We start from the raw sequence: 12763 nt of genomic DNA, 5'->3' as shown, positions 1-12763 counted from the left end.
ATAGCGTTATACTGACATCTAGTGGTGATTATATTGTTATACTGACATCTAGTGGTGATTATAGCGTTATACTGACATCTAGTGGTGATTATAGCGTTATACTGACATCTAGTGGTGATTATAGCGTTATACTGACATCTAGTGGTGATTATAGCGTTATACTGACATCTAGTGGTGATTATATTGTTATACTGACATCTAGTGGTGATTATACCGATATACTGACATCTAGTGGTGATTGTAGTGTTATACTGACATCTAGTGGTGATTATAGTGTTATACTGACATTTAGTGGTGATTATAGCGTTACACTGACATCTAGTGGTGATTATAGCGTTATACTGACATCTAGTAGTGATTATAGTGTTATACTGACATCTAGTGGTGATTGTAGTGTTATACTGACATCTAGTGGTGATTATAGCGTTATACTGACATCTAGTGGTGGATGTTATACTGACATCTAGTGGTGATTATAGCGTTATACTGACATCTAGTGGTGATTATAGCGTTATACTGACATCTAGTGGTGATTGTAGTGTTATACTGACATCTAGTGGTGATTATAGTGTTATACTGACATTTAGTGGTGATTATAGTGTTATACTGACATCTAGTGGTGATTATAGCGTTATACTGACATCTAGTGGTGATTATAGCGTTATACTGACATCTAGTGGTGATTATAGTGTTATACTGACATCTAGTGGTGATTATAGCGTTATACTGACATCTAGTGGTGGATGTTATACTGACATCTAGTGGTGATTATAGCGTTATACTGACATCTAGTGGTGATTATAGCGTTATACTGACATCTAGTGGTGATTGTAGTGTTATACTGACATCTAGTGGTGATTATAGTGTTATACTGACATCTAATGGTGATTGTAGCATTATACTGACATCTAGTGGTGGATTTTAAACTGACATCTAGTAGTGATTATAGCGTTATACTGACATCTAGTGGTGATTATAGCGTTATACTGACATCTAGTGGTGATTATAGTGTTATACTGACATCTAGTGGTGGATGTTATACTGACATCTAGTGTTGATTCTAGCGATATACCGACATCTAGTGGTGATTATAGCGATATACTGACATCTAGTGGTGGATGTTATACTGACATCTAGTGGTGATTATAGTGTTATACTGACATCTAGTGGTGATTATAGCGATATACTGACATCTAGTGGTGATTATAGTGTTATACTGACATCTAGTGGTGGATGTTATACTGACATCTAGTGGTGATTATAGTGTTATACTGACATCTAGTGGTGATTAAAGCGATATACTGACATCTAGGGGTGATTGTAGTGTTATACTGACATCTAGTGGTGATTATAGTGTTATACTGACATCTAGTGGTGATTATAGCGTTATACTGACATCTAGGGGTGATTGTAGTGTTATACTGACATCTAGTGGTGATTATAGTGTTATACTGACATCTAGTGGTGATTATAGCGATATACTGACATCTAGTGGTGGATGTTATACTGACATCTAGTGGTGATTATAGCGATATACTGACATCTAGTGGTGATTATAGTGTTATACTGACATCTAGTGGAGTATGTTATACTGACATCTAGTGGTGATTATAGCGTTATACTGACATCTAGTGGTGATTATAGTGTTATACTGACATCTAGTGGTGATTATAGCGATATACTGACATCTAGGGGTGATTGTAGTGTTATACTGACATCTACTGGTGATTATAATGTTATACTGACATCTAGTGGTGATTATAGTGTTATACTGACATCTAGTGGTGATTATAGCAGTATACTGACATCTAGTGGTGATTATAGTGTTATACTGACATCTAGTGGTGATTATAGCGTTATACTGACATCTAGTGGTGAATATAGCGTTATACTGACATCTAGTGGTGATTATAGCGTTATACTGACATCTAGTGGTGATTATAGCGTTATACTGACATCTAGTGGTGGATGTTATACTGACATCTAGTGGTGATTATAGTGTTATACTGACATCTAGTGGTGATTGTAGTGTTATACTGACATCTAGTGGTGATTATAGTGTTATACTGACATCTAGTGGTGATTATAGCGTTATACTGACATCTAGTGGTGGATGTTATACTGACATCTAGTGGTGATTATAGTGTTATACTGACATCTAGTGGTGATTATAGTGTTATACTGACATCTAGTGGTCATTATAGCGTTATACTGACATCTAGTGGTGGATGTTATACTGGCATCTAGTGGTGATTATAGTGTTATACTGACATCTAGTGGTGATTATAATGTTATACTCACATCTAGTGGTGATTATAGCGTTATACTGACATCTAGTGGAGATTATAGTGTTATACTGACATCTAGTGATGATTATAGCGTTATACTGACATCTAGTGGTGATTATAGCGTTATACTGACATCTAGTGGTGATTATAGTGTTATACTGACATCTAGTGGTGATTATAGCGTTATACTGACATCTAGTGGTGGATGTTATACTGACATCTAGTGGTGATTATAGCGTTATACTGACATCTAGTGGTGATTATAGCGTTATATTGACATCTAGTGATGATTATAGTGTTATACTGACATCTAGTGGTGATTATAGCGTTATACTGACATCTAGTGGTGGATGTTATACTGACATCTAGTGGTGATTATAGCATTATACTGACATCTAGTGGTGATTGTAGTGTTATACTGACATCTAGTGGTGATTATAGTGTTATACTGACATCTAGTGGTGATTATAGCGTTATACTGACATCTAGTGGTGATTATAGCGTTATACTGACATCTAGTGGTGATTATAGTGATATACTGACATCTAGTGATGATTATAGTGTTATACTGACATCTATTGGTGATTATAGTGTTATACTGACATCTAGTGGTGATTATAGTGTTATACTGACATCTAGTGGTGGATGTTATACTGACATCTAGTGGTGATTATAGTGTTATACTGACATCTAGTGGTCATTATAGCGTTATACTGACATCTAGTGGTGGATATTATACTGGCATCTAGTGGTGATTATAGTGTTATACTGACATCTAGTGGTGATTATAATGTTATACTCACATCTAGTGGTGGATGTTATACTGACATCTAGTGGTGATTATAGCGTTATACTGACATCTAGTGGTGATTATAGCGTTATACTGACATCTAATGGTGATTATAGCGTTATGCTGACATCTAGTGGTGGATGTTATACTGACATCTAGTGGTGATTATAGCGTTATACTGACATCTAGTGGTGATTATAGCGTTATACTGACATCTAGTGGTGATTGTAGTGTTATACTGACATCTAGTGGTGATTATAGTGTTATACTGACATCTAGTGGTGATTGTAGCATTATACTGACATCTAGTGGTGGATTTTAAACTGACATCTAGTGGTGATTATAGGGTTATACTGACATCTAGTGGTGATTATAGCGTTATACTGACATCTAGTGGTGATTATAGTGTTATACTGACATCTAGTGGTGGATGTTATACTGACATCTAGTGGTGATTATAGCGTTATACTGACATCTAGTGGTGATTATAGCGTTATACTGACATCTAGTGGTGATTATAGCGTTATACTGACATCTAGTGGTGATTATAGCGATATACTGACATCTAGTGGTGATTATAGCGTTATACTGACATCTAGTGGTGATTATAGCGTTATACTGACATCTAGTGGTGATTATAGCGTTATACTGACATCTAGTGGTGATTGTAGTGTTATACTGACATCTAGTGGTGATTATAGTGTTATACTGACATCTAGTGGTGATTGTAGCATTATACTGACATCTAGTGGTGGATTTTAAACTGACATCTAGTGGTGATTATAGCGTTATACTGACATCTAGTGGTGATTATAGCGTTATACTGACATCTAGTGGTGATTATAGTGTTATACTGACATCTAGTGGTGGATGTTATACTGACATCTAGTGGTGATTATAGCGTTATACTGACATCTAGTGGTGATTATAGCGTTATACTGACATCTAGTGGCGATTATAGCGATATACTGACATCTAGTGGTGATTATAGCGTTATACTGACCTAGTGGTGATTATAGCGTTATACTGACATCTAGTGGTGATTATAGCGTTATACTGACATCTAGTGGTGATTATAGTATTATACTGACATCTAGTGGTGATTATAGCGATATACTGACATCTAGTGGTGATTATAGCGTTATACTGACATCTAGTGGTGATTGTAGCATTATAGTGACATCTAGTGGTGATTATAGTGTTATACTGACATCTAGTGGTGATTATAGTGTTATACTGACATCTAGTGGTGATTATAGTGTTATACTGACATCTAGTGGTGATTATAGCGATATACTGACATCTAGTGGTGGATGTTATACTGGCATCTAGTGGTGATTATAGTGTTATACTGACATCTAGTGGTGATTATAGTGTTATACTGACATCTAGTGATGATTATAGTGTTATACTGACATCTAGTGGTGATTATAGCGTTATACTGACATCTAGTGATGATTATAGTGTTATACTGACATCTAGTGGTGATTATAGCGATATACTGACATCTAGTGGTGGATGTTATACTGACATCTAGTGGTGATTATAGCGATATACTGACATCTAGTGGTGATTATAGTGTTATACTGACATCTAGTGGAGTATGTTATACTGACATCTAGTGGTGATTATAGCGTTATACTGACATCTAGTGGTGATTATAGTGTTATACTGACATCTAGTGGTGATTATAGCGATATACTGACATCTAGGGGTGATTGTAGTGTTATACTGACATCTGGTGATTATAATGTTATACTGACATCTAGTGGTGATTATAGTGTTATACTGACATCTAGTGGTGATTATAGCAGTATACTGACATCTAGTGGTGATTATAGTGTTATACTGACATCTAGTGGTGATTATAGCGTTATACTGACATCTAGTGGTGAATATAGCGTTATACTGACATCTAGTGGTGATTATAGCGTTATACTGACATCTAGTGGTGATTATAGCGTTATACTGACATCTAGTGGTGGATGTTATACTGACATCTAGTGGTGATTATAGTGTTATACTGACATCTAGTGGTGATTGTAGTGTTATACTGACATCTAGTGGTGATTATAGTGTTATACTGACATCTAGTGGTGATTATAGCGTTATACTGACATCTAGTGGTGGATGTTATACTGACATCTAGTGGTGATTATAGTGTTATACTGACATCTAGTGGTGATTATAGTGTTATACTGACATCTAGTGGTCATTATAGCGTTATACTGACATCTAGTGGTGGATGTTATACTGGCATCTAGTGGTGATTATAGTGTTATACTCACATCTAGTGGTGATTATAGCGTTATACTGACATCTAGTGGAGATTATAGTGTTATACTGACATCTAGTGATGATTATAGCGTTATACTGACATCTAGTGGTGATTATAGCGTTATACTGACATCTAGTGGTGATTATAGTGTTATACTGACATCTAGTGGTGATTATAGTGTTATAGTAACATCTAGTGGTGATTATAGCGTTATACTGACATCTAGTGGTGGATGTTATACTGACATCTAGTGGTGATTATAGCGTTATACTGACATCTAGTGGTGATTATAGCGTTATATTGACATCTAGTGATGATTATAGTGTTATACTGACATCTAGTGGTGATTATAGCGTTATACTGACATCTAGTGGTGGATGTTATACTGACATCTAGTGGTGATTATAGCGTTATACTGACATCTAGTGGTGATTATAGCGTTATACTGACATCTAGTGGTGATTGTAGTGTTATACTGACATCTAGTGGTGATTATAGTGTTATACTGACATCTAGTGGTGATTATAGCGTTATACTGACATCTAGTGGTGATTATAGCGTTATACTGACATCTAGTGGTGATTATAGTGATATACTGACATCTAGTGATGATTATAGTGTTATACTGACATCTATTGGTGATTATAGTGTTATACTGACATCTAGTGGTGATTATAGTGTTATACTGACATCTAGTGGTGGATGTTATACTGACATCTAGTGGTGATTATAGTGTTATACTGACATCTAGTGGTCATTATAGCGTTATACTGACATCTAGTGGTGGATATTATACTGGCATCTAGTGGTGATTATAGTGTTATACTGACATCTAGTGGTGATTATAATGTTATACTCACATCTAGTGGTGGATGTTATACTGACATCTAGTGGTGATTATAGCGTTATACTGACATCTAGTGGTGATTATAGCGTTATACTGACATCTAGTGGTGGATGTTATACTGACATCTAGTGGTGATTATAGCGTTATACTGACATCTAGTGGTGATTATAGCGTTATACTGACATCTAGTGGTGATTGTAGTGTTATACTGACATCTAGTGGTGATTATAGTGTTATACTGACATCTAGTGGTGATTGTAGCATTATACTGACATCTAGTGGTGGATTTTAAACTGACATATAGTGGTGATTATAGCGTTATACTGACATCTAGTGGTGATTATAGTGTTATACTGACATCTAGTGGTGATTATAGCGTTATACTGACATCTAGTGGTGATTATAGTGTTATACTGACATCTAGTGGTGGATGTTATACTGACATCTAGTGGTGATTATAGCGATATACTGACATCTAGTGGTGATTATAGCGTTATACTGACATCTAGTGGTGATTATAGCGATATACTGACATCTAGTGGTGATTATAGCGTTATACTGACATCTAGTGGTGATTATAGCGATATACTGACATCTAGTGGTGATTATAGCGTTATACTGACATCTAGTGGTGATTATAGCGTTATACTGACATCTAGTGGTGATTATAGCGTTATACTGACATCTAGTGGTGATTATAGCGATATACTGACATCTAGTGGTGATTATAGCGTTATACTGACATCTAGTGGTGATTATAGCGTTATACTGACATCTAGTGGTGATTATAGCGTTATACTGACATCTAGTGGTGATTATAGCGTTATACTGACATCTTGTGGTGATTATAGTGTTATACTGACATCTAGTGATGATTATAGCGTTATACTGACATCTAGTGGTGATTATAGCGTTATACTGACATCTAGTGGTGATTATAGCGATATACTGACATCTAGTGGTGATTATAGCGTTATACTGACATCTAGTGGTGATTATAGCGTTATACTGACATCTAGTGGTGATTATAGCGTTATTCTGACATCTAGTGGTGATTATAGCGTTATACTGACATCTAGTGGTGATTATAGCGTTATACTGACATCTAGTGATGATTATAGTGTTATACTGACATCTAGTGGTGATTATAGCGTTATACTGACATCTAGTGGTGATTATAGCGTTATACTGACATCTAGTGGTGATTATAGCGTTATACTGACATCTAGTGGTGATTATAGCGATATACTGACATCTAGTGGTGATTATAGCGTTATACTGACATCTAGTGGTGATTATAGCGTTATACTGACATCTAGTGGTGATTGTAGTGATATACTAACATCTAGTGGTGATTATAGTGTTATACTGACATCTAGTGGTGATTGTAGCATTATACTGACATCTAGTGGTGGATTTTAAACTGACATCTAGTGGTGATTATAGCGTTATACTGACATCTAGTGGTGATTATAGCGTTATACTGACATCTAGTGGTGATTATAGTGTTATACTGACATCTAGTGGTGGATGTTATACTGACATCTAGTGGTGATTATAGCGTTATACTGACATCTAGTGGTGATTATAGCGTTATACTGACATCTAGTGGTGATTATAGCGATATACTGACATCTAGTGGTGATTATAGCGTTATACTGACATCTAGTGGTGATTATAGCGTTATACTGACATCTAGTGGTGATTATATCGTTATACTGACATCTAGTGGTGATTGTAGTGTTATACTGACATCTAGTGGTGATTATAGTGTTATACTGACATCTAGTGGTGATTGTAGCATTATACTGACATCTAGTGGTGGATTTTAAACTGACATCTAGTGGTGATTATAGCGTTATACTGACATCTAGTGGTGATTATAGCGTTATACTGACATCTAGTGGTGATTATAGTGTTATACTGACATCTAGTGGTGGATGTTATACTGACATCTAGTGGTGATTATAGCGTTATACTGACATCTAGTGGTGATTATAGCGTTATACTGACATCTAGTGGCGATTATAGCGATATACTGACATCTAGTGGTGATTATAGCGTTATACTGACATCTAGTGGTGATTATAGCGTTATACTGACATCTAGTGGTGATTATAGCGTTATACTGACATCTAGTGGTGATTATAGTATTATACTGACATCTAGTGGTGATTATAGCGATATACTGACATCTAGTGGTGATTATAGCGTTATACTGACATCTAGTGGTGATTGTAGCATTATACTGACATCTAGTGGTGATTATAGTGTTATACTGACATCTAGTGGTGATTATAGTGTTATACTGACATCTAGTGGTGATTATAGTGTTATACTGACATCTAGTGGTGATTATAGCGATATACTGACATCTAGTGGTGGATGTTATACTGGCATCTAGTGGTGATTATAGTGTTATACTGACATCTAGTGGTGATTATAGTGTTATACTGACATCTAGTGATGATTATAGTGTTATACTGACATCTAGTGGTGATTATAGCGTTATACTGACATCTAGTGATGATTATAGTGTTATATTGACATCTAGTGGTGGATTTTATACTGACATCTAGTGTTGATTATAGTGTTATACTGACATCTAGTGGTGATTATAGTGTTATACTGACATCTAGTGGTGATTATAGTGTTATACTGACATCTAGTGATGATTATAGTGTTATATTGACATCTAGTGGTGGATTTTATACTGACATCTAGTGGTGATTATAGTGTTATACTGACATCTAGTGGTGATTATAGCGTTATACTGACATCTAATGGTGATTATAGCGATATACTGACATCTAGTGGTGATTATAGCGTTATACTGACATCTAGTGGTGATTATAGCGTTATACTGACATCTAGTGGTGATTGTAGCGTTATACTGACATCTAGTGGTGATTATAGCGTTATACTGACATCTAGTGGTGATTATAGCGTTATACTGACATCTAGTGGTGATTATAGTGTTATACTGACATCTAATGGTGATTATAGCGTTATACTGACATCTAGTGGTGATTATAGCGTTATACTGACATCTAATGGTGATTATAGCAGTATACTGACATCTAGTGGTGATTATAGTGTTATACTGACATCTAATGGTGATTATAGCGTTATACTGACATCTAGTGGTGATTATAGTGTTATACTGACATCTAGTGGTGATTATAGCGTTATACTGACATCTAATGGTGATTGTAGCGTTATACTGACATCTAGTGGTGATTGTAGCGTTATACTGACATCTAGTGGTGATTATAGCGTTATACTGACATCTAGTGGTGGATGTTATACTGACATCTAGTGGTGATTATAGTGTTATACTGACATCTAGTGGTGATTATAGTGTTATACTGACATCTAGTGGTGATTATAGCGTTATACTGACATCTAATGGTGATTATAGCGTTATACTGACATCTAATGGTGATTATAGCAGTATACTGACATCTAGTGGTGATTATAGTGATATACTGACATCTAGTGGTGATTATAGTGTTATACTGACATCTAATGGTGATTATAGCGTTATACTGACATCTAGTGGTGATTATAGCGTTATACTGACATCTAATGGTGATTATAGCAGTATACTGACATCTAGTGGTGATTATAGTGTTATACTGACATCTAATGGTGATTATAGCGTTATACTGACATCTAGTGGTGATTATAGCGTTATACTGACATCTAGTGGTGATTGTAGCGTTATACTGACATCTAGTGGTGATTTTAGCGTTATACTGACATCTAGTGGTGATTATAGCGTTATACTGACATCTAGTGGTGATTATAGTGTTATACTGACATCTAGTGGTGATTATAGTGTTATACTGACATCTAGTGATGATTATAGTGTTATACTGACATCTAGTGGTGATTATAGCAGTATACTGACATCTAGTGGTGATTTTAGCGTTACACTGACATCTAGTGGTGGATTTTATACTGACATCTAGTGGTGATTACAGTGTTTCTTTGTTATTTTGCTCCCGTCTCTCGTCCGTCCTGTGACCGCGCCGTTCTCCTCGCTCCTCAGGTCCTGACTGCTCGCTCAGTGTCCCCTCCACCGAATCTTACTGGATCCTGCCCAATGTGAAGCCGTTCAGCCCGTCGGTCGGACGCGCCTCCCACAAAGCCGTGATGCATGGAAAGTTCATGTGGGTGATCGGGGGCTACGCTTTCAATTACAGCTCGCTCCAGATGGTGTTAAAGTAAGTGCCCCCCTGATGTCTGACTGTTTGTCTGTGTTTTGGGGAGGTCCAGGTACAGGGCCGCGCTTCACTCCCGGCTGTGTTGGGAATGTTCTTCTCAGCCAATTATTATTTCTGTCCATATATGGGAAAGTCCGGTGACAAACAACATGGCGGCAACTACAGCTCCGCTCGGACCGTCGGTGAGGGCACCATGCCGCCATATTCCCGCACCACCATTCATGTATAATCGCAGTTAATGTTATGTCTGATCCTGGAGCTGCTCGGTGCCTGTGAATGTCGCGTTTTGTGTTTTCCAGCTACAACGTGGAGAGCAGCATCTGGAACGTGGTCCCTGTGAGCCCCGCACAAGCCGCCCCCCAGCAGAGATACGGGCACTCGCTGGCGCTGCACCAGGTGGGCTCCATCTCCTAATCTCTACTTCTTAGTCCGGTGCTGTGTCTCCGTATGATAAGAACGTCGCCCTATAGCGTCGCCCCATGTAACCTGCGCCACAGGAAAGCCGAAGTATTAATCAGCGAGAAAAGACGTGAATTCACATGTCATACCTAAACTCAGCCACCAGATGGCAGCAGTGCACGTCTGGACTCCACATCACTGTATAACTGATGAGGGTGAGACAAAACTACAGTCATGGCTGATAACAGAGTCCTACAGTCACCTCCGCTAGTAAAGGCTGATAACAGGGAGTAATAGATTGTTGTCACCTGACTGCAGCTTTGGAGGTGACTGGAGGATAAGACACAATGTAACAGCAGAATAGTGAGTGCATCTGTGGAGGTGACTGGAGGATAAATTTCATGCAAGGTGTGGGAAAGACTTAGTGCAACACATAGGGAAGAGGGAAAGGGAGCCCAGACACTAGGGAAAGGGGGGAGGTGGAGACCTCCTTGGTTGATCTAGCGTCACCCTATCTCCCCTAACGTCCCTGTATTGGCTCTTCACCAGTCTCCACACGCGTGCCTCGCCTTGTCTTTCCCTAGCGTATGGCTAAGGCTAGGGAAGGGAGGGGATGAGCACTAGTCGATGTCCACTAAACACTATAGACAACAAGGGTGAACAAAGAGGGGGAAATAGCTTAGCTTTAGTCCACTCCAGACAAATGCACACACGTACTCAAGCTCCAGAGAGGACGAAGTACTGCTCCTGCTAAGCTTCACAAGTAGTAATGAATATCGCCGGCACCTCCCTCTGAAACACAGCAGGTATATATACACACAGGCAGGGAGTTAATTAGCCAGAGGGAGGTATCCACTGGGTCTTAGAGACAGCCTCTAAGAAGGTGTCTGTAATGCCAAACGTACAGATCTACTGCAACCAACTGCAGGGCGACTGTCTGTCACTTCTGACACACCCGTGACAGTACCCCCCCCCCTCCCTTTGCAAGTGGCCTCCGGACACTCAGGTCCGGGTTTCTCAGGATAAGAGGTGTGAAATGAACGAACCAACCTGGGAGCGTTCACCTCTGATGCAGAAACCCACATCCTCTCCTCTGGACCATAACCCTTTCAGTGCACCAAGTATTGTAGAGAACGACGCTGGAGGCGAGAATCTACAATCCTCGAAATCTGGAACTCCAGATTACCATCAACCATTACTGGGGACGGTGGTAGAGGCGAGAGCTCAAGAGGTTCCACATACTTCTTGAGTAAGGACCTGTGGAAAACATTGTGGGTCCTAAGGGCCTGAGGAAGTTCAAGACGAAACGCTGCTGGGTTAATGACGGCGGTTATTGTATAGGGACCAATAAACCTAGGTCCCAGCTTCCAAGAAGGAACTTTCAATCTTATATTCCTGGTAGACAACCACACAGTCATTCACATTCAGGTCCGGACCTGGCAAGCATTTTCTGTCAGCCATACGTTTATACCTGTCTCCCATGATCTTCAAATTACTCCGAACACCCTGTCATATCGAGGAGAGCGACGAAGCAAACCGTTCCTCCTCAGGAACTCCTGAAGCTCCTCCACCACTGAAAGTACCAAACTGTGGATGATAACCATATACACCGAAGAACGGGACCTGCCAGTGGATTATTGACGATGATTATTAATGGCAATTTCTGCCAGCGGTAAGTAGGATGCCCAATCCTCCTGATTTTCGGTAGGTCTCCAAATTCTGAATGACATGCTCGGTCTGACCATTCGACTGAGGGTGGAAGGCAGAGGAAAAGGACAGCTGCACCCCCAATCCAGAACTTGGAAACAAACTGGGTCCCCCAATCTGACACCACAACGGAGGGAACCCCGTGAAGCTTCACAATCTCATTTATGAACACCCGAGCAAGTGTCTTGGCATTGGGAAGTGCAGGCAATGCGACGAAGTGAACCA

The 12763-nt window shown here is 38.8% G+C and overlaps 1 protein-coding gene across 1 annotated transcript in view; it reads left to right on the top strand.

Annotated features, from left to right (window-relative positions):
- The window catches only part of ATRNL1 (attractin like 1), a 1189422-nt gene that overhangs the window by 242699 nt on the left and 933960 nt on the right, over positions 1 to 12763 (top strand). The window contains exons 6-7 of the mRNA XM_073684631.1: positions 10258 to 10432; positions 10732 to 10828. Of these exons, the coding sequence (XP_073540732.1) occupies positions 10258 to 10432; positions 10732 to 10828 (272 nt within the window). The remainder of the gene's footprint in view (positions 1 to 10257; positions 10433 to 10731; positions 10829 to 12763) is intronic.

This window comes from Phyllobates terribilis, unplaced genomic scaffold (genome assembly GCF_046119375.1).
Source record: "Phyllobates terribilis strain yellow unplaced genomic scaffold, ASM4611937v1 Scaffold_5__5_contigs__length_657084704, whole genome shotgun sequence".
NCBI classification, from domain to species: Eukaryota; Metazoa; Chordata; class Amphibia; order Anura; family Dendrobatidae; genus Phyllobates; species Phyllobates terribilis.
Note: the sequence above shows the minus strand (reverse complement) of the source record. Positions and strands in the feature narration are given on the sequence as shown.